Source organism: Musca domestica, unplaced genomic scaffold, assembly GCF_030504385.1.
Source record: "Musca domestica strain aabys unplaced genomic scaffold, Musca_domestica.polishedcontigs.V.1.1 27, whole genome shotgun sequence".
NCBI lineage: Eukaryota > Metazoa > Arthropoda > Insecta > Diptera > Muscidae > Musca > Musca domestica.
Genome location: NW_026712286.1, coordinates 8648045 through 8670961, shown reverse-complemented (window position 1 = coordinate 8670961; position 22917 = coordinate 8648045). Strand labels below are relative to the sequence as shown.

Sequence of the window (22917 nt, the reverse complement as noted above, 5' to 3'; positions counted from 1 at the left end):
AAATGTCGCTAAAAAAACAAAGTTTATAATTAGTTAAATAAATAAACAACATTGACAAACATCAGAAAATACAAAATAGAGTATTCCCTCAAAATTACCTCCGGTCTTGATAGGCTTCAGTCCCTTACCTCCTCAAAAAAAAAAAAAAAAAATTAAAACCCGGAATTCTCAACACTTACAACCAGTTGTATATTACCCCAGCCCTCTGTTTATATTTCCCCTCCCCCCATCCCTTCTCTTGACCTTTCCATTCGCATGATGACAGCAAAAGAAAATGCTCGTTTTCGTTGAGGAAAACAAAAAACCATGTGAAACACACCTCAACATGTTGGTTATTGTCTACGGACAGGCCAGGCCGATTGGGGCTTCTTGAGATTTCTTTAGATACTCATCTTTAACACCCTCACCCCCACCCCCTCCATCCATCACTCTACCTTTACACAAAAAGCAGAGCGAAAAGAAATATGCCACAAAACAAAGCCTACAAATTATACAAAAATAAAATGTGTGTGTATATAAAAATTCTCAATTAAAAAAAAAAAACAAAAACGCAAATGGAATTGTGTGTATTAAAAAAAAGAAACAAAATCTTAAAAAAACGCAATCATATTCTTTATACTTCTCCGGCGAGTGCCTCTGTGTGAGTTTGTAGTATGCAAATATCTTGCCATAATCGACAACGACAAACAACAACAGCAACAACAAGAAATACCCATATTCCTACATATGCATGCAAATGAATAAATAAATAGTGCGTTTTTTATTCGCCATTGTGTCTTTGGTCTTATTCTATATTTTTGCAATGTTCTCATTCCACCAACAAAACAGCAAAACAAAAAAAACGGCAAAAATCCAACAATAAATGTGTTTTTATTTCATTAAACGAAGAGTGTATGAAAAATAAATCTCAACCTCTCTCTTGCTCTCCAACCAAACAACTCACTGAATGCCTCTTCCTCTTTGCAAAAAATAAACACAAGGCAAAAACACCAACAACAACCACACAACACAAGAGTCGCCGTCGTCGTCGTCTGTCTGCCTATCTTACTACTAGTGTATTATTTAATTACCGTACAATACCGACGAGTGCCGTGTTCCTTCGTCTCTCTCTCTCTCTGTGTCGTTGTGTGTTGGTTGCTGTGTGTGGCGAGTGTAAATAGCAAAAAGTTTCTTATTTATTTCTACTCTCAGAGAAAGAGACTAAAAACCCCCCATTGCAAAGAACTTTTTTTTTTGCATAGAAGAGCAGTAATCAAAATCAAAAGTTTGCAACTGCGAGTGTTCCTGTGTTTGTTTGTCTGTGTGTGTGTGTGAAAATAAATCTACTCCTCGTTGTCGCCGCCGCCGCCGCCGTTTTGTGTTATTCCTTCGTTTTGTTGTCTCGTCGCCGCCGCATTATTTTTTGCATTTTGCCAATTATCATCATCGTTGTTGCTGTTTTGCACCAAATAACCCGCAATGTACAACCTGTGGCTCGTCGCTCTCATAACGATGCCGTTAATAAGGAAATAAAAGAGGCTGCCGTATTTGCTAGAATGGATACCGCCAAGAAAGAAAGGTGAGTTTTTTCGCAGTAAATTATGAATTTTGACACAATGTTGAGAATTATTTGGAGAAAAATAATATCATGGGCTCTGTGTACCTATAAGAAATGCCGCCACGTAAGGGTGGGGTATTTTTCCATCATAAAATTTATTTTAATATCATTGGGTATCAGAGGGGGATTATTTAAAATGGCTCGGGATTTATTATAAATTCTTTTTTGGACCCGGATTTTTTTTTATAAAACTGCTCAAAAATCGTAAAAAATATGGGACTCCACAAAATGCATGTGAAATAATATATCCTTTCCAAAATGCTAAAATATGTATTATTATCTCTTCTGGATCCAGAGGTATGGGTCTTTGGCCCCTGACAACCCTATTATGTTCAAATCATTGAAATAATGTTTTTTAGCATAAAAAATTAGTTCGCTTTGCCGGTTTTGGTCACACCCAGAGGAGAAAATCTTAAGACCTGGACAAAGTCTGGCTACTTAAAAAACGTATCAAATTTAGAAATTTAGAAGGCGGTGTTGGCCATACTTATTGGAAAAAATCCCAAGTATTAAATTTTGCGAAACTTTGGTTAGTGAATTTAATTGCTAGGCTAACATCTCTGGATCGGGGAAAGATAATCATTTTCTGTATCCCCAGTTTTGGTCATATCCAGAGGAGAAAATCTCAAGAACTGGACAAAGGCCGGCTACTTAGAAAATGCAGCAAATTTAGAAAAAAAAAATATTGGTTCGCGTAGACGGTGTTGGACATACCCAGAAGAAAAAATCCCAAAAAATCCCAAGTATTAAATTTGCGAATCTTTGATTCATAAATTTAATTGTTAGGCTATTATCTCTGGATCGGAGAAAGATAATCACTTTCTGTATCCCCATGAAGGAGACTTTTTCTACGTTTTGGGGTTTTTATAAAAAATCCGACCAAAATCCGGGTCTAAAATATCGATCATCTTTTGACTTATTGGATAGGTATTTTAATAAGCCTCCAAATGATACACATAGTTCTACATCGGCTTGGGACCTGACTTTCGGGTGAAATACTAGGGTATTCCAAGAAAAAATACTATTCCGAAATCGGGGTAAAAATAAACACCTCTGGAAAAGAATTTAAAAAAAGAGCGGCTCATCAGTTGTATTAGATCCAAGTTCGAGTCATCTATATTTTGTTGCCGACTGTTGAAAGCCGCTCTGTCATTCGATTGCTTTATAGGGAGGTTTTCAGATTTCCCACAACAATTTGACAAATAATGGGTCGGTGACTTTGGCACAACGAGAATTTCGTTGCAGATTTCCTGAACGTCCAACGCCTATTGGTGAAACACTGCGGCATTTAGTCGCTCACCTCAAAGAGACTGGCACAACAAAATATGAAGGATGCATTTCCCGGGCACCTAATCTCCCGTTTTGGCACTTGGCACTGGTCAGCAAGATCGCCTGATTTAATCGGTATAGACTGTTTTTTTGGGACTTCTTGAAGTCGCTGGTTTATTTCAACAAGCCTTTAGACTCTTTTAGCTCTTTTAGACAATATCCGTCACGAATGTGAGGACCTATCGCCGCAAATTTTGACCAAAGTGATGCAAAATGCCATAAAAAGGGCTCAAATGACAAAAAACTTTGGCGGCGTCGGAATTTTAGTATTTTTTGTGCTGTTATTATTCGAATTTATTCTGAACCGATCTCGATAAAATGTGGCCAAGGTATTGCTGAGCTGTATTTGATATGTTTCCACAAATATCGTTGTTACAGAGGGCATATTACGGCTTCGGAGGATAAAAATAACAAATCGGATAAACAATATATGTGGGAGCTGTAGCTATATCTGAACCGATTTCGATCAAATTTGGCATACTTATTTTCAGGCCTAATTTGGTTGTATGTGCCAAATTCCATCCTATTTGGGCAAATATTAGACATTTGGTGCACAATAAAAGGCAAATCGGAAGAAGTTATATATGGAAGCCATATCTAAATTTTGACCGATTATCTCCAATTTCAATAGAGCTCGTCCTTGGGCCAAACCAATGATTTGTGGAAAATTTCATCTTAATCGGATAATAAATGCGACCTGCATTTTGTTCGCAAAAATACAGACGAACGGGCGGACGCACGGACTGACATGCATAAATCGACTCAGAAAGTGATTCTATGAAGATCCTCTAAAGTAGCTTTGGGGTCTAACTAGCTTCCTTCTCCATTTGGTGTGGGGTACAAACCCGTTCAGGGACCCTTATTCCAAATTTCAGAGTTTTTACCTATTCAATTCCATTTTTAATACCTTTTAGTACACCTCGAAGTTCGAATTTCTGAATAGCCCTCATACTGATCTAGTCAAGGGGACCATAGCAAAGTGAATACAATTTTTGGAGGGTAGTCCTCCAAAATTGTAAATCCAAAAAATTGTAGATCCAAAAAATCTGTAGTTGAAGCTCGCCTCCCTTCCCATACCAAACATCAGTGTGTTTATCTTGTGGCCCCCCTGTAGACAATGGATTGGCACGCCTGGTTTCACAACCCTACATGCATTAGCTTTTTTTTAGGAAAAAAATCAACATTTGTTTCTCGTCCAGCACATAGCACGACGATAGCTAAGCTAGTTGGCTGGCTGGCTGGCTGGATGCTATGGAAAAATAAACAGAAAAGCAAAAAATTCTTGAAAAAAGAAAAGACAGAACAAATTAACAACACAAGCGAACAGACGTCATTACGCCACCAGATAGTCATGCAACGAAGTGACTGACTCTGGGTTTGGTGGCTGGCTGCCCACAAAGGAAACAAAAATTATGGGTAGCTCTCTTGCGGAATCCAAAATACAACTTGCATACCTATGTATCTACCGGTTGCTGTGGAATCTATGAGTGGGGTACGGTGTGTGTGTGTGTGTGTGGGAACAGAACATAGAGACGGCCGATGAACGGCGGTATTGGCGGCGGCCTGCCTGTCTTCAATGCTACTCCCCAACTCTCGGCCGTCCCCCTTATGCCTTAGGCGGATTTTTGTTGTTTTATTTTGCTTTTTTTTTTTCTAAAGCTCTTTGAGTACGGTTACTACTGTTGCAACGAATGTCAGAATGAAATAACCAGTCGAGAAATGCCATAACAAAAACACAAGTCTTCTCACAAAGTTCTGTCATCATTCCCTCCTCCATTTGCGTTCATTCAATTCTATGAATTCGTAGAAGGCAAACAAACACACTCACACACATCTGCACACACCGACAATAAAAAATTCGCAAATTGCAGTACATGGAGTGCAAATAATGTGAGCAACAACGAAAGAGCGATAAAGAGGTCCCCCTCACAACGGGACCCCCCAGAGAGGAGAAGAGCAACCACAAAATTTGAGAGGGGGAATGGGAGAAGGTTTTTTTTTTCCGGAATCTAAACAAAAATGAACGGCATCTGTAACAGAGGATCGAGAAATGGATGATTTTTTTTTTTTGAATTTCGTGAGAGGGTAAATAATGAGAGGGAGAGAGTGAGAATGATTGCCATTTTAGAGAGAAGAGAATCTCATGGATGGGGTTTTCTAAAATCAAACAGTGTTGTGAAATAATGAATGAAGTGAAATAAATGGCTTTAAATTTTGGGCTATGAAAAAAAATTGCCGCCAGGGATGGGAGTTTTTAGGCAGATAAATATATTTTAAAAAAAATGGGAGTTTGATCAACAAAAAATTGTTCCAAATACGGCCGGCTTGACTGCACTCCTTTTCTGTTGTCATTTTGGATGTGAAAAAATTGCGCCCAGGGATGGGAGTTTCAATGCAGAAAATTTATATTTCGCAAAAAAAAAATTGTTGTACCAACTGAGTCGGCTGGGCTTAACTGTTGACTTTTTGGATGTGAAAAAAAATTGCACCCAGGGCTGGGAGTTTGAATGCAGAAAAAAATCAATTTGATGGGAGTTTAATAGCAAACATTGATATTCCGGAAAACCTCTAATGGACTGCTCTTTTTTGGTTGGTTGAAAAATTGTGCCCAGGGATGGAAGTTTTAATACAGAAAAAATATTTCACATAAATGGGGAGTTTGGCAACAAAATTTCTTCCACAAACCGAATCGGCTTGATTTTATTTTTTCTGTTAATTTTTTGAATGTGTGAAAATTGCTGCCAGGGATGGGAGTTTCTCCGCGAATTATTATATATAAAATACATGGGAGTTTGGTCACAAACTTTTTTCTACCAGCCATGTCGGTTTGGCTGCTCTTTCTTCTGTTGATTTGGATGTGAAAAATTTTTACCCAGGGATGGGAGTTTTTCAACAGATAAATATATTTCAAATACATGGGAGTTTAACAACACGATTCTTTATACCAGTCATGTTGGCTTGACTACCCTTTATCCGTAAATTTTTTGGATGTGAAAAAATTGGACCCGGAGATGGGAGTTTTAAATCAGATAAGTATATTTCAATCTGATGGGAGTTTCATAGCAAAAATTTATATACTGAAGAACCCCTAATGGGCTGCATTTGTTTCGGTAGAAAAAATGTCCGACAGGGATGGGAGTTTCAATGCAGGAAAATATATTTGAAAAAAAATGGGGAGTTTGGCAACAAAAATGTTTCTACCAGCCTTGTCGGCTTGATTGCCATTTTTTCTGTTGATTTTTGGATGTGAAAAAATTGCACCCAGGGATGGGAGTTTCTCTGCAAATAAATATATTTCAAAAAGATGGGAGTTCCATAGCATAAATTGATATACCGAACAACCTCTAATGGACTGCACTTTTTTTTCGGTTGAAAAAACTGCATCCAGGGATGGGAGTTTTAATGCAGATAAGTATATTTCACATAAATGGGGAGTTTGACAACAACAATGTTTCTATTAGCCATGTCGGCTTGACTGCCCTTTTTTCTGTTGATGTTTTGGATGTGAAAAAACTGTTGTCAGGGATGGGAGTTTGAATGCAGAAAAATATATTTAAAATTTATGGAAATTTCATAGCAATAATTGATGTACCGAACAACCTCTAGTCGACTGCACTTTTTTCGGTCCAAAAAAATCAGCCCAGGGATGGGAGTTTTTAGGCAGATAAATATATTTCACATAAATGGGGAGTTTGGTAACAAAAATTGTTCCACCTATAGTCGGATTGGCTGCTCTATTTATCTGTTGCCGTTTTGGATATGAAAAAATTGCACCCAGGGATGGGAGTTACTCTACAGATAAGTATATTTCAAATTGATGTTTGTTTGACAAAAAAAAATCTTCCACCTTTAACCGGCTGAACTGCAGTCTTTTTCTGTTAACGGTTTCGATGTGAAAAAAATGCACGCAGGGATGGGAGTTTTTATACAGAAAATATATATTCTATAAATGGATGGGAGTTTGGCAACAAAAATTGTTCTACCATACGAGTCGGATTGACTGCTATTTCTGTTGTTGATTTTTCGGATGTGAAAAATTTTCGCCCAGGGATGGGAGTTTGCAATGCAGAAAATATATATTTCCCGAAGATGGGCGTTTCATGGCAAACTTGTCTCACCATCCTAGTCGGCTTGTCTTTACCCTTTTTCTCTTGGCTTTTTGAATGTGAAAAATTTGCGTCCAGGGTTGGGAGTTTCTATGCCGAAGATATATTTCATAAAGATGGACGTTTTGCAACAAAAATTGTTCTACAATCCAAATTGGCTTGCCTGCCATTCCCTCTGTTGATTTTTTTGAAGTGAAAAAAATCCACACAGGGATGGCAGATTCTAGCTGAAAATATATCTTCCACAAATGGAGTTTGGCAACAAAAATCTTTCCACTGATTAGCAGGCTTAACTGATCTCTTATAATTGTTGTTCTTCTCTATGAGATACCTACAAAATCTCTCTTTTAGGCGCAGATCTGATCAGACACACAAACCTATATACACACATGTATGAAGTTATGTTTTCGTTCTGTTCCACCAAACCCACAGCCAGCAAAAGCTAGATTTCGCTTTCATTTGCCATGTTTTCCCCCCATTCTTTTTGTTTTCGGTTTCGTATCTTTTAATCATTTTTTTTTGTTTCCTCCTCTTTGCCACACATATTCGCATTGAAGTTTTTGTGTTATTATTGCTATTGTTGTTATTTTTGTTGCTGGTTGCTTTTGTTCTTGAACCGCACACAACTTCCTTGTGCGATCGATCGACGACCCATTCATGTTGGCTTGTTTGTAGAGTTGAGCTTTTTTTCCACCTCCCTCATATCGTGGCTTTTGCTTTTAGGCGAATAGCTTTGCTTAGATAAAACATTTTTTGGGAGGGGTTGGTTGGGGTGTCGACTACGTCATCACAACGCATGTGCAACCGTTAAATAATAGCGGAAATGGTGTTGCCATATTGATGTGGATTTTTTCGCTAGTAATCAACAAATAAAAGAGCTTTTCGGCGAGTAGTAAAAAGCTCAATAAATGTGATATGAATTAAAAAAAATATCAAAAAAAAAAAAAATAAATAAAAAAGGAAATATTTTCGAGATTTTTTCGCAACATTGATGGAAATATTTTTTGGCATGGCATGGAAATAGAGATTTTCTTTCTTTGGGGACTCATAGTAAAATTTGATGTAGAATATTTTTATCTTTGTCGTAATCCCTCTAAAACAATGTTCTGTTGGAGATTTTGGCACAAATTCACACAAAGTGCGGCCTTAACCCTAAAATGTGTTTTTAATATTTTATGAATTCCTGGCGTTTGGTTAAGATTTAGCCTTTAGACGTCTTCTGGGACCCATAGTAAAATTTTATGGCGAATAATTTCGTAGAATATTTTGACTTGCTACGAATCCATTTTGACCTGCTACGACCCCATTCAAAGGGAATTTTGAGCAATATTTTCAAAAATGTACCAAAAAGACCCCTTTCTTGGCTCGCTTGAGGGTTAAAAATGTCTAGCCAAATAATCCTTGTATTGTTATCTACAATATTGCCAAAGACCCTATAGACCTGAAATGCACGGATTTCAAGGAATCCAAGTTCGAAAATTTCCAAAATGTCTGAGGAAAAATCTTAGAAATTGGAAATATTTTTCGGTTTTTTGGTATCCAGTGGAAATAGAGATTTCCTTTCTTTGGTGACTTGTAGTGAAATTTGATGAGGAATATTTTTGTCTTTGTCGTAATCCCTCTAAAACAATGCTTTGTTGGAGATTTTGGCACAAACTCACACAAAGTGCGGCCCTAACCCTGAAATGTGTTTTTCATATTTTATGAATTCCTGGCGTTTGGGTAAGATTTAGACTCTTGACGTATTCGGGGACCCATAGTTGAATTTTATGACGAATAATTTCGTAGAATATTTTGACTTGCTACGAACCCATTTTGACCTGCTACGACCTCATTCAAAGGGAGTTTTGAACAATATTTCCAAAAAAGTACCAAAAAGACCCCTTTGTTGGCTCGCTTGAGGGTTAAAAATGTCTAGCCAAATAATCCTTGTATTGTTATCTACAATATTGCCAAAGACCCTGTAGACCTAAAATGCAAGGATTCCTAGGAATCTTTATTTAAACATTTCAAAAAGTGTGAGGAAAATTGGAAATATTTTTCGGTTTTTTTGGTAACATTGATGGACATATTTTTTTTGATATCCAATGGAAATAGAGATTTCCTTTCTTTGGGGACTCATAATAAAATTTGATGGAGAATATTTTTGTCTTTGTCGTAATCCCTCTAAAACAATGCTTTGTTGGAGATTTTGGCTCAGACTCACATAAAGTGCGGTTTTAACCCTAAAATGTGTTTTTCATATTTTATGATTTCCTGGCGTTTGAGTAAGATTTAGCCTCTTGACGTCTTCTGGGACCCATAGTAGAATTTTATGACGAATAATTTCGTAGAATATTTTAACTTGCTATGAACCCATTTTGACCTGCTACGACCCCATTCAATTGGAGTTTTGAACAATATTTTCAAAAAAGTACCAAAAAGACCCCATTGTTGGCTCGCTTGAGGGTTAAAAATCGCTACCTAAATAATCCTTGTATTGTTATCTACAATTTTGCCAAAGACGCTATATACCTAAAATGCAAGGATTCCTAGGAATCTTTATTCGAAAATTTCGAAAAGTGAGAATGAGGAGGAGGAATTTGCCCCCACCTTCCCTATTTTCGGTTACTTTGACATGTAAATATTTGAAAAGTAATATCCCATGCCAGAATTTTTTTTCGTTTCATTTTCTGAAAAAAAATATTTTTTTTTTAATTTTTTTTTTTTTTAATTTAAACTATTTTTTTCTCTCCGAATATAACAACATATTTCTCTCTCTCTCCCTCTCATTTTCTTGCAGCTTCGTTACAAAATAATATGGAACATTTTTCCGTGGCCCTCTTGGCGGACAGTGCTTATGGTAATTTAAACAATAACAACAGCAACAGCAACAACAACAACAATATCAACAATAAAAACAACAACATCAACACCATGCATCATCACAAAGATCACATGTTGGGTGCCGGTAGCACTCCCAGCACCACGGGCTTTATGTATGACTCATCGTCGGCCCATCATCATGCCAAGCCGGAAATGACCATGGCCAAGAGTGACTATAGCTCCTTTGCCTCCTGCATTCAACAGTCGACCATGTTGGATCATCGCAATGTTGCCATAGATGCTAATCTGGATGCGGGCGTTTCGCTGGGTGCTCTGTGCGATTTGAAGTTTGGACCGCCGTCCAATGGTGGGGTAGGAGGTGGTGGTGGCGGTGTGGGTGGTAGTCCACCCCTCATGGGTGGTGGCAATGCCACCACAGATGTGGAGAGCAACTTTAAAAGTCTACCACCGCTCATAACCAACATTGAGGCTACCAATCTAATGGGTGTCCTGCCCAAAGTTGTGGGCTCTTCTGGCATGGCCGTTAATGTGCCACAATTTGCTCAAATGCTATTCAGCCGAGAACAGCCACCGCCAGCTCCACCGGCGCAACCCATACAGGGTTCATATGGGGGTCATCCCCATCATCCGCACATACCAATGAAGGCTCAAGAAGTACAAAACACTGCCACAGAGACGACAACGCGTCACTATTTGCCAGGACCCGGAGGGGGAGCCATGACCTCAACGGGAGGTCTCCTGATCAATTCCAATGCCAGTTCGGAAGCCAATAATGAGGCCAGTGGGGAGACGAATTATGTCGACTTTGCCATGGTGGGTCATAATCATCATCGGGGCATTAATACGGCCAATATGGATGCTATTTCTACCACAACAACAACAACCACAGCCAGTAGCAATAACAACAACAACAACAACAACCATTTAACAAATGATAGCCATATAACAACAACAACAGCAACCACCACCACCACTCTTAGGAATGATAACAACAACAATACCATACACACTGCCAGTAACAATCACAACAACAATAATCATAGTACACCAACAACAACACCAACCCAGCCGCCAACTCAGCCACCGTCACAGCCGACCAGCCGCTCCCAGATGCACAGTATTGAAGAATTAGCCGCCAGTTCCTGTACGCCCACCTCATCAACCGTCGCCGCCCCAAACACCATTAGCAGCAGCCCCACCAGCATTGGAGGAGCCCTTAAGGGCTCCAACAACAGTTCAGTCACAGCTACAGCAGTACCTTCAGCCAATGATCAGCAGCAACAACAACAACCACAGTCTCAAAACTCGCTTGGCAATAGTCCATCCGGGGCAGCAACATCACAGCCAACAACTTCTCAACAACATCAGCAGCATCAGCAACAACAACAACATCATCTGCTGAATTCATCGAATATTAGCACCGACAGCAATGATGACGACTCCATGTCCTCATCCGATGAATATATCGACATGGACTTCAATGATCGAACGGGTAAGTTGGATTCGAAAAAAAATTTGAATTTGATTTGAAATTTCAGTTTTGGGATCAAATGTTGGCAATATTTTGTTGAGCTGCTGTTCCAAGAAAAAAAAAAAATATGGAGGAGGACGACGAAAATAATTGAAAAAAATTTGAAACAAATTACTTTTTCAGATGATTTAAGGTTATTAAAATTGGTTGTATAACAGTTTGGAGTGCTTGAACATGAAAATATTTGTTTAAAAATATGTCTGGCTTTAAAGATATTATTGATTTATAACAGTTGCAAAATGTGTATAACAGTTATACAGGAGTATAACAGTATGTATAACAGTTTACATGCGTTCATTAGTTATAATTTTTATAACTTTTACAAATTTTTATAACTGTTATACAGGGGTATAACAGTTATACAGGAGTATAACAGTTTGTATAACCGTTTATATGCGTTTAACATTTATAATTTTTATAATATTAACAACTTTTTATAACTGTTATACAAGGTTATAGCAGTTGTACAAGGGTATAACAGTTATACAGGAGTATAACAGTTTATATAACAGTTTATATAAGAGTTTACATGCGTTCAACAGTTAAAATTTTTATAATATTAACATATTTTTATAACTGTTATACAAGGGTATAACCATTCTACAAGTGTATAACAGTTCTACAAGTGTATAACAGTTTTTTTCTTTATAACAATTGTAAAACTGTATAGCAGTTATGAAAATTTATAACATCTGGGATTTTTGTAGCACTTATAATTGTGTATAACAGTTTATAACAGTTATGAGGGACTTGTTTTTAACACTACAAAAGTTATTGTCCCATGCTTTAAGTTGTTTTGATCAGTTTATTACTTGTTTTTGACATGTTATACAAGAGTATAACAGTTTGCAACTGTTATACCTATGTTGAAATAGTTTACGCATGCATAACAATTATAGATTTTTTCCATTTTTTATAAATTCTTGCAAACGTTATAAAGGTTTATAGAAATTATTAATGTGTATAACAGTTATATTTATAACAGTTATACACTTGTATAACAGTTTTACGCTAGTAAAATTGTAATGCACCAGCTGATATGCACTAGTATAAGTGTTATACACTTTTTTTATACTCTTTGTGAAACTGTTATACTCTTCGAAAAATTATTATACACTTGTATAACAGTTTTGTAAAGTGTATAACAGTACCTTATAACACGTATACTATTGTAAAACAGCTGTACACCACAGTTTTACTAGTGTACAATTGTTATACATGTGTATAAAAGTTATAATAATAATGTACGACACTGTATAACAGTTATAAAATCAGTGACAATCAATGGTAATTGTATAACATTATAAAATTTTTCAATACTTATGCAAGTGTATAACAGTTATTAGACGTATAACAGTTAAACATGTTTATAACAGTTATAGAATTGTAAGAGAGCCCATGTAAGCTGCTAAAACACACATTTTATCGATATTTTGTAACCCAATTTATTACTATCGATTAATTTTCTATTTCGATAAATTTTCGATAATTCGATAAATTTTCGATATTTCGATAAATTTTCGATATTTCGATAAATTTTCGATATTTCGATAAATTTTCGACATTTCGATACATTTTTGATATTTCGATAAATTTTTGATATTTCGATAATTTTTCGATATTTCGATAAATTTTTGAAATTTCGATAAATTTTCGATATTTTGATAAATTTTCGATATTTCGATAACTTTTTTAAATAATTGCTATCGAAAAATGTTCTATTTTGAAATAAATCGATAAATGTATTATTGGCAATTTATTGAAAAACTTCTAAATTTGGAAATTAATTTAAATCGATTATGAATTATTTTTTTTACCAAAATTGTCGTTATCGATAATATTTCTCTCAGGCATATTTATCGATCGACAGTATAACAGTATCGATAATATTTTCTAACTTTCTCATCATTGCCGGCGATAAATTTTCTATTGAAAAATTTAAATATAATTTGATCGATAAATTTGCTGTGAGGATAATTATCGATAACGATAAATTTTGCGATATTTCGATAATTTTTCCAAAAAGTTGTTATCGAAAAATATTCTATTTCGAAATAAATCGAAAAATTTATTTTTGAGAATTTATTGAAAGACTTTTCTAAAATTGGGAAATTAATTTAAATCGATTGTGAATTATTTTTTTTATCAAAATTGTCGATTTCGATAACATTTCTCTCAGGCATATTTATCGATTGGCAGCATAACAGTATCGATAATATTTTTTAATTTTCTCATCAATGCCGGCGATAAATTTTCTATTGAAAAATTTGAATATAATTTGATCGATAAATTTGCTGAGAGCAAAATTATTGATAACGATAAACTTTGCGATGTTTCGATATTTTTTCCAAAAATTGCTATCAAAAAATATTCTATTTCGAAATAAATAAAAAATATATTTTTCGGAATTTATTGTAAATTCTTGCAACTGGAAATTGATTTAAATCGATTATGAATTTTTTTTGCCAAAATTGTCGTTATCGATTATATTTGACTCTGGCAAATTTATCGATCGACTGCATAATTGTATCACGACAGCATAAAAGTATCGGTAATATTTTCTAATTTTCTCATCAATGCCGGCGATAAGTTTTCTATTGGAAAATTTGAATAAAATATGATCGATAAATTTGCTGAGAGGATAATTATCGATAACGATAAATTTTGCTTTCCACCATTTTTATTGCAATTGATGATCATTTTCTTTTTATCTAAAACTTAAATTATCGTTATCGGAAAAATTTATCTTTCATTGACATCGATAACATCACCGTTGTAAAACATAATTTTATTCGATAAATAACCAAATTTATCGATAAATATTTTTGGCATATTTGGTATGTATCAGAACTGCCAGAATATAAAAATTTTGACTACGATAACCGATTTTTCCTTTATGATATGGAAAAAAAAATGCTAGTCTAGTAGATACTTGCAGGTTCTGGCACAGACCTAATATCGTTCAACTATTAGTGGCCATCTATTATTTTTTCCCATTGAGATCCTTGAATTTTTTATATGAAAACATAAACCCTCATTTTTTTCTTCCAATCCAGAAACATCTATATCCTCTCCCATTAACCTTGAAACTCTCTGCCACCCAGCAGGGACTAATTAATTTGATATTTGTTTTTCCTCTTTTTTTTGTCTCAAATAACCTTCAATGCAATTTTTGAATTACAAGGAAATTGCAAACCCAATACTCCATGTTACCCACACGTGGGGAGAGTGGGAGAGGGAGAGCAAGACATTGGGTCTCCAACAAAACATTACACACAGAGCCATGGACACACACACACGTCGTACGTACTTCACCGGTACTCATTTCTTCTCATTCCTTTGACTCTATTGATGTTGGGGAGGAGATGCACATTCCTTCTCATGTACACACACACAGAGTAGGCAATAGAAAAGGAGTGAGTGAGTGTGTGAGAAAGAGAGGGAGAGAGCGCGACAGTTAAGGCATGGGGAGCCATTGTGAGAAAAATTGTTGTTGCAACTGTTATTGTTGTTGCTTATGTCGTTGTTATGTGCATCGTATGACAGCATAACCGTAATCTAATGCAATTGTGTGCCAAATGTGGGAGAGGGGGTGGTGGGGGAAGTGGTTTATAGAGAAAAAATAAGTGAGAGTAGGCAGGCAGGCTGGCTGCCAGACATTAATGTTTGGTTTGTTGTAACCTCCTTTTTTGCGTATTGTTTTTCTTGTTGTTGTTGCTTTGACATTGAGCTGGTTTTCATTTGAGAGAAGAAAAAGTGGGTTAAGGTTAAGCAGTCTATAAATATACTTGTTGCACACACATAACATTATGTTGTTGTTGTTGCTGCTGCTGCTGTTGTTGCATTATGGTTGTTAGGAGTGCATTGGGGAGTAGGAGGATTATTTTGTGTTGTTTGGTTTGCTGCCGTTGCTTGCTTGCATTAGGCGATTGCATGAATGCGGTTTTCTTTTGGGGAAGAGAGTTGGAGGATTCGAATTGTGTGTGTGGCGGCGCACTGTGTGTTTCACCTTGAGTTTTTAGTTGTTTTTGTTGTGCTTCATCTTCTTCGTCGTCTTCTGTGTGTTGTCTAATGGCTGAATTTATGAATGAAATGTCAGGAAATTTTTGCATTGACATTTAAAGTAGGGGAAATTCAAGTTTTTAGGGGAAAATGGGATTTTTTAAATAAAAACAAGGTATCACTCCGTTTTGCTGAGGGTACTCAGTCAATATTCGATTATTTAAATTTATTTTGACTTCTGTTATGATTATTCAAATTATTGACCCTCTATGAAGTAGGTTCCGAAAGAATGGACCAATATTGCCCATTTCTATAACGTTAACCCTTTGTGGGGAGGTTACCAGAATGAGTGGACCGTTATATCCCATCTCCACAGCAGATATTGTATTGGTAGAAACAATGGGATGTGCGAAATATGAAGAGAATCGGATGCTTATTTCGGATTTTATGATAGTTTTGGTTATTTAAAACTTTGATCCTTTGTGGGGGAGGTACCAGAAGGAATGGTCCGATCTGTACCATATTTATAACACATCTTGCGTTGATGGAAATATTGAGATGTGCCAAGTCTGAATTTAATCGGATGTTAATTTCGCGCTTAATGAGCTTCATGAAAAAATCAAAATTTTGACCGCTTTGTGGGGGAGGTACCAGAAGGAGTGGGCCGATATCTACCATCTTCACACCAAATCTTGTATGAGTAAAAATATTGGAATATAGGAAATTTGAAGATAATCGGATGCTTATTTCGCATTCTATGAGACCTATAATTTTTAAAAAAATTTTACCCGCTGTGGGGGAGGTACAAGAAGGAGTGGACCCATACCTACCATTTTCAGAACCGATGTTGTGTTGGTAGAAATATTGGGATGTGAGAAATTTGAAGAGAATTGAATGATTATTTCGCATTTTATAAGACTCATAATTATTCAAAAAATTTTACCAGTTGTGGGGGAGGTACCAGCAGGGGTGGTCTGATATCTACCATCTTCGCACCAAATCTTGTGTAAGTAAAAATATTGGAATATAGGAAATTTGAATAGAATCGAATGCTTATTTCGCTTTCTATGAGACCTATAATTTTTCAAAAAATTTTACCCGCTGTGGGGGAGGTACAAGAAGGAGTGGACCCATATCTACCATTTTCAGAACCGATGTTGTGTTGGTAGAAATATTGGGATGTGAGAGATTTGAAGAGAATCGAATGATTATTTCGCATTTTATAAGACTTATAATTATTCAACAATTTTTACCGGTTGTGGGGGAGGTACCAGCAGGGGTGGTCTGATATCTACCATAATCACACCACATCTTCTGTTGGTAGAAATATTGCGATGTGTTCAATTTGAAGATAATTGGAATCGTACATCACATTTTATAACAGTTATATTTATTCAAAATTTTGACCCTTTGTGGGGGAGGTACTTGATGGAGTGAACCTATATTGTCCATTTTCGCTCCTGACCTAGCACTGACGCAAATATAAGGATTTGCAAAGTTTAAGCAAAATAGGATTATCCTTTCTCTTGCTGTGCAATAAAATATTTTCTTTGAAAAGATCGCCCTCTTGTGGGACAGGTACCAGAAGGAGTGGACCGATATTGCCCATCTCCGAACACGTTCCAAGTTTGACAATAATATTACGATGTACCAAGTCTGGACCAAATTGGACACCTCCTTCATGAGTTATCGTGCGCACAAGCCAGGCGGACAGAGGGATAGACATCGCTAGATTGACTCCCAATGTCCTGAAACGGATTTGGTCCAAAGAGATCTAGGCTCTGAAGCCGTTATTTCGATGAGGCACGTTTTGGCCGTATCAAATGATATATACCCTCTCTAACCAAATGGCTGAGGGTATTGAAATCCAATCTGAAACCTGAACCTGAGTTGAAAGATTACTCCAAAGCTCTTTTAATGGAAAGAAGAAGCCACTGCATTTCAAAAATCTCCAATAACCAAAATTTGGGAATTTTGTAAACATGTTTGTGCATGAAATTTGGTCCTTCGATTTGAAGAAAAGTTTAAAATCCGTAGAATAAAAGGAGTTCTTAGCGAATTTTGTAAATAAGTTGTCTTTACCGCCAAATGTCCAATTATAAAATTTTGAGAACCCTGTCAAACATGTTTGGGCATGAAATTTGGTCCTTCGACTTGATGGAAAATTTAAAATTCCTGGAATTAAAGGAATTCTTACCTGGATCGCTACTCCAGAGCCCTGAGAGTGTAGAGAAGTAGTCTTTACCGCTAAATCTCCAATTATTACATTTTGAGAACCCTTCAAACATGTCTGTGCATTACATTTGGTCCTTTGACTTGATGGAAAATTGAAAAATCCTATTTTTTAAGTAATTTTTTGTTTGGAATGTAACTCCAGGACACCATTATTGTGCTTCTTTATATCCAAATCTCCAATAGTTAAATTTTGTCAGCACAAAACATGTTTTTGCATGAAATTTGGTCCTTCGATTCAAGGAAAGTTAAGAAATTCCTATATTTAAATGCAATTTTTGGTTTAGCACGTTTCCAAAGACCCATTATTGTGAAGTAGAGTGGTCCTAACTCCACAGAATACTCGATTGGCGAAATTTGAGAAAATTTGGTCCTTCGACTTGGTGAAAAATTAAAATTTCCTACTTTAAAGGCATTTTTTCGGTTGGAAGTAACTCAAAGTCATTATTCTTGTAAATATTAAATTTCGGCTTACCAAGAATCTCCATCTTCTAAATTTTTGTAATAACTTGTATCATGATTATGCATGAATTTTGGTCCTTTGACCTGACCAAAAAGTCAAAATTTGAACTTTTTGGTAAATTTTCTGGATGGAAGGTAATTGCAAGGGATAATTATTGTAAAGCAGTACGACTTTCTTTCACAGATTCTCCAATTGCCATTATTTGGGAACCTCTCAAACATGCTTATGCAAAAAATTTGGTCCTTCGACTTAAAGAAAATTCTAAAATGCCAAAATTTAAACGACATTTTTGGTTGGATCCTTTCCAAAGCCCCATTATTGTAAAGGAGTGATCTCTGCCGCCACAGAATATTCGATTGCCGAATTTTGGGAAAATTTGGTCCTTCGACTTCATGGAAAAATTAAAATTTCCTAACTTTTAAAGCATTTTTTCGGTTGGAAGGTAAATCAAAACCAGAATGAAATAATCATGGCTTTCCAAGAATCTCCATCTTCTAAATTTTTGTGATTGCTTGAAACATGCTTATGCATGAAATTTGGTCCTTCGACTTGACGAAAAAAATCAAAAATCTTATTTTTGAAGACATTTTTGATAGGATGATGACTCCAACGCCCCATTATTGCAAAGAAGTATCCCCTTCTTTCGCAGATTCTTCTTTTACTAAACTTTGACAACCCTTCAAACACGACATTTGGTCCTTCGACTTAACGAAAATAAAATTTTAACGTTTTAAGGAACTTTTTGGTTGCTTCGTTTCCAAAGTCCCATTATTTTAAAGGAGTGATCTCTGCATCCATAGAATATTCGATTGCCGAATTTTGGGAAAATTTGGTCTTCGACTTCATGGAAAAATTAAAATTTCCTAACTTTTAAAGAAATTTATCAGCTTTAGAGTAACGCAAGGCATCATTCGTGTAGTGTAGTAATCTCTACTTTCCAAAAATCTCCAAATGCCAAATTTTGAGAACCCTTCAAACACGGTTATGCTTGAAAATTGGTCTTTCGACTTGAGAAAAAACCCAAATTCTTACTTTTAAAGACTGTTTTTGGCTGTAAGGGAACTGCAAAGACCCTTATTGTAAAGCAGTACCCCCCTTTAATTTCAAGATTATCCAATTGCCAATCTTTGAGAAACCTTCAAACACGATTATGCAAAAAATTTGGTCCTTCGACATAAAGAAAATTATAAAATGCCAAAATGTAAACGACATTTTTGGTTGGATCCTTTCCAAAGCCCCCATTATTGAAAAGGAGTTGTCTCTGCCACCACAGAATATTCGATTGCTAAATTTTGGGGAAAAAATGGTCCTTCGACTTCCAGGAAAATTAAAATTTCCTAACATTTAAAGGCATTTTTTCGGTTGGAAGTTAAATCAAAGCCAGAATGAAATAAACATGGCTTTCCAAGAATCTCCATCTTCTAAATTTTTGTGATTGCTTGAAACATGCTTATGCATGAAATTTGGTCCTTCGACTTGAGAAAAAAACTCAAATTTTTACTTTTAAAGCTTGTGTTTGCTTGGAAGATAACTCCAAACCGCCATTATTGTAAAGCAGTATCCCCTACTTTCCCAGATTCTCCAATTGGCCAACATTTGGGAACCCCTCAACCATGTCTGTGCATGAAATTTGGTCCTTCGATGCGATGAAAAATCATGAAATACTCACTTTTAAATCACATTGGCCCACTTGGAGCTCAAGCTTAATTTAGGATTTTCTTTAAGGCCTTCCATTGCTTGAATTTCTACGGCTTATTTCCAGTGAAACTCAGAATGCATTTGTTGTTCAACCCTGTCGCCTTCACATTCCCTCCCCTCTCTCCTCCCTGCAAGCCTTCAGCACCAGCAACTTTTTGCGGCGTAGTTAACTAAAAATATCCAACATGTTGTTGCAGTTGGGTGTTGTGTCGGTCGGCTGTTTAGCCGGATTGAGTGCGGTGGCAGTGCCCTCCCCTTTGCTTGTTCGCCCTCCATATGCACACAACTGTTTTGCAATTAGAACATGACGCTCTGGCCGTTTTCACCAATAACAAAAAAATATGTGTGTTCTACAACTACTTGTTGTTGTCGTTGTTGCTGTTGTTTATTCAATTGCATTGAGAATTTAGGTCAAGCTCAAGCGGTGTTTCTAATACACACGAGATTGGATACAAGGATGTTTCTATGACAACGAGACAGCAGCGACGACAGTGGCGCGGCGACGTTCATGACGACGACACCAGACCGACGTTGAGACAGTGAGCCAAATGCATTTACAACTGCATTGCAGCTCTGCCAACGCTGGCAAAGCAGAGCCAGTGTGGCTAAACGTAAAACATTTGATTGTTTTTTATTTTCTAGAGGTGGGGAGAGGTTTCTAGAGGAGCTGGCGTTGAATCACTCTCACTCCTGCACTCATTTTTGCTTGGAAATTTATGTTATGCTTCAGTAAATGTTACGTTCTGCCACTTTTTTCGCATAGAAGGTCAGACAGTGTCTACATCAAATGAGTAGTTATTTGTCAACGCGTGAGAAACCCTGCTGCAAACATGCATGTTGGGCATGAAATATGGTCCTTCGACTTGGTGAAAAATACGTCTTCCCACAGTAAATCTAGTCGGACTCAAAAAATAAATAAATACAAAATGGCCAAAAATAAAATATTTCTTTTCTGAATTTAGTTACCACACTGGTATTTCATAAATGTCTTGTTTTCCGTACCCTGGAAAATGGTCCTTCTAGGGAGAGAGAATTTCAAAACTCAAAAGATTTACAGAAATGGTCCTTCGATGTTGTTTTGAATTCAATGGAGACTAAAAATACAAAAAAAAATTTAGTTACCACACTGATCTTCCATAAATATCGTGTTTTCCGTACCCTGGAAAATGGTTCTTCGAGAGAGAGACTTTCGAAAATCAAGGGAGATTAAAAATAGAAAAGTAAAAGGGAATCTATTATGGAAATTATACTTCGTTGTATTGTTATGTTAAGTTTTTCATCAAGTTCCAAAACTTCTGACCCTTGAAAATGGTCCTTCGAGGGAATTTGTGTGAGGAAAAACTGTGATTCACACTTAAAAACACGGATTTTAGTCGGCCTTTTGAATTTTTCGACACCTTGCAAATGACCCTTCAAGACTCTGGCAAATTGGTATTGGTAAATTGGTATTTTCTTGTTTAAAAAGTATTTAGTTCTGAATGAAATTGGTCCTTCGACTAAGGGTACAGTTTGTAACCACCTCTTTATCAAATCTCTCCAGTGTTCCGACCCTCTTAATTTTTTTTTCTTCTAACGCCTTTTTTTTTAAATCCACTTGAAAGAATGTTTCTTTTAAATTCACATAGAGAAAAAAACTTAAGAAAATATTTATTTTAAAAAACATCATATTTTATAAAATTAAAATTTTTTCTTTTAAAAAATACATATTAAGAAGAAATATTTCTAAAACTCCACCTTAGGAATATACGCTTTCGTCGATATATAGCATTTCCGACCCTGGCAAATGGTCCTTCGAGGAAAATTTAAATGAATTCCCTAATGACGATGGTCCTTCACGAGAATTTGAAGTTTAATTTCACATTAAAAATGGGAAAAAATAGTTATTAAAAAAATGAGAAAAAAGTAAAAAAAAAATATTTTTTTCAAAAATCCATTATTTGTTGAGAAAAATTTTGAATTTAAAAAAATAATTTTTATTAAACTAGAAATAATAACTTTTATATAATACACCTTAAGTAAAACCCTTAAAAAAATATATATTTTTTAAATACCCTTTGAGAAAGAAGTTAAAAAACATTTATTACGAAAAACAGGTTGAAAAAAAAAACTTAAAAAAAATATTTTTTAAAATATCCAATTTTTTTATGAAACTAGAAAAAATATTTTTTAAAAAGGAAAAAAATAAGAAAAATTGAAAGGTATTCTTTAAAAAATAAATGGTGAAAAAAAAAAAATAAAAAAAATATATATTTTTAAAAATCCATTTTTTTTTACAACTAGAAAAATATTTTTTTCAAGAAATACACGTAGAGAAAAATTTTGAATTTTAAAAAAAATAATTCTTATAAAATTAGAAAAAATATTTTTTTTTTAAAAACACCGTTTAAAAAAAAACTAAAAAAACATTTTTTAAAAAAACACTTTGAAAAAAAAAAACGTAAAAAAAAATTTTTTTTAATCCAATTTTTTATAAAACTAGAAAAAATATCTTTAAAAAAATAGACGTTAATTGGAAATTTGAGAAAAAAACAAAAAAAAATATTTTTTTAAAAAATCCCCAATTTCTGTAAAACTTGAAAAAAAATCTTTTAAGAAATAAACGTTGAGAAAAACTTGAAAAAATATTTTCTAAAAAATCCCCATTTAGAATTTACGCTTTCAAACACGGTTTCACGTCGATGTATGGCATTTCCGTCCCTGGGAAATGGTCCTTCGAGGAAAATTAAAATTATTAACCTGAAGGAAATGGTCCTTCGAGGGAATTTAAAATTCTATTTTTCTAAGAAAATACTTCTTCATTAAAAAATTATTAAGTTATGAATAAAAATGGTCCTTCGAGCCTCCTCCTCTCTCTTTTAGCCACTTCTCTCGGGCTCCAACCTTCTTTTAAAATTCTAATGCCTTACATATTTGGCTAGGCTTTGTTTTGTTTTTTTTTGGTCTTTCGAGGAAATTTAAAATTAAATTTTAAATAAAAATTGCCTCTTCTTGTTTAAATGGAATTTAGTTATGAATGAAAATGATCCTTCGAGCCTCCTCCTCTCTCTCAACCACATCTCTCGGGCTCCAACATTTTTTTTTAAATCTAATGCCTTACATATTTGGCTAGGCTTTGTTTTTTGTTTTTTTTTGG

General features: G+C 35.4%; 1 protein-coding gene across 2 annotated transcripts in view; it reads left to right on the top strand.

The window, feature by feature from the left end:
* The window catches only part of LOC101899172 (nuclear hormone receptor FTZ-F1), a 180673-nt gene that overhangs the window by 4903 nt on the left and 152853 nt on the right, over nt 1-22917 (top strand). For both annotated transcript variants that reach the window (XM_059124017.1, XM_005180590.4), the window contains exons 2-3: nt 1192-1558; nt 9815-11350. In XM_059124017.1, coding sequence (XP_058980000.1) covers nt 9832-11350 — 1519 coding nt within the window. In that variant the 5' untranslated portion in view covers nt 1192-1558; nt 9815-9831. The remainder of the gene's footprint in view (nt 1-1191; nt 1559-9814; nt 11351-22917) is intronic.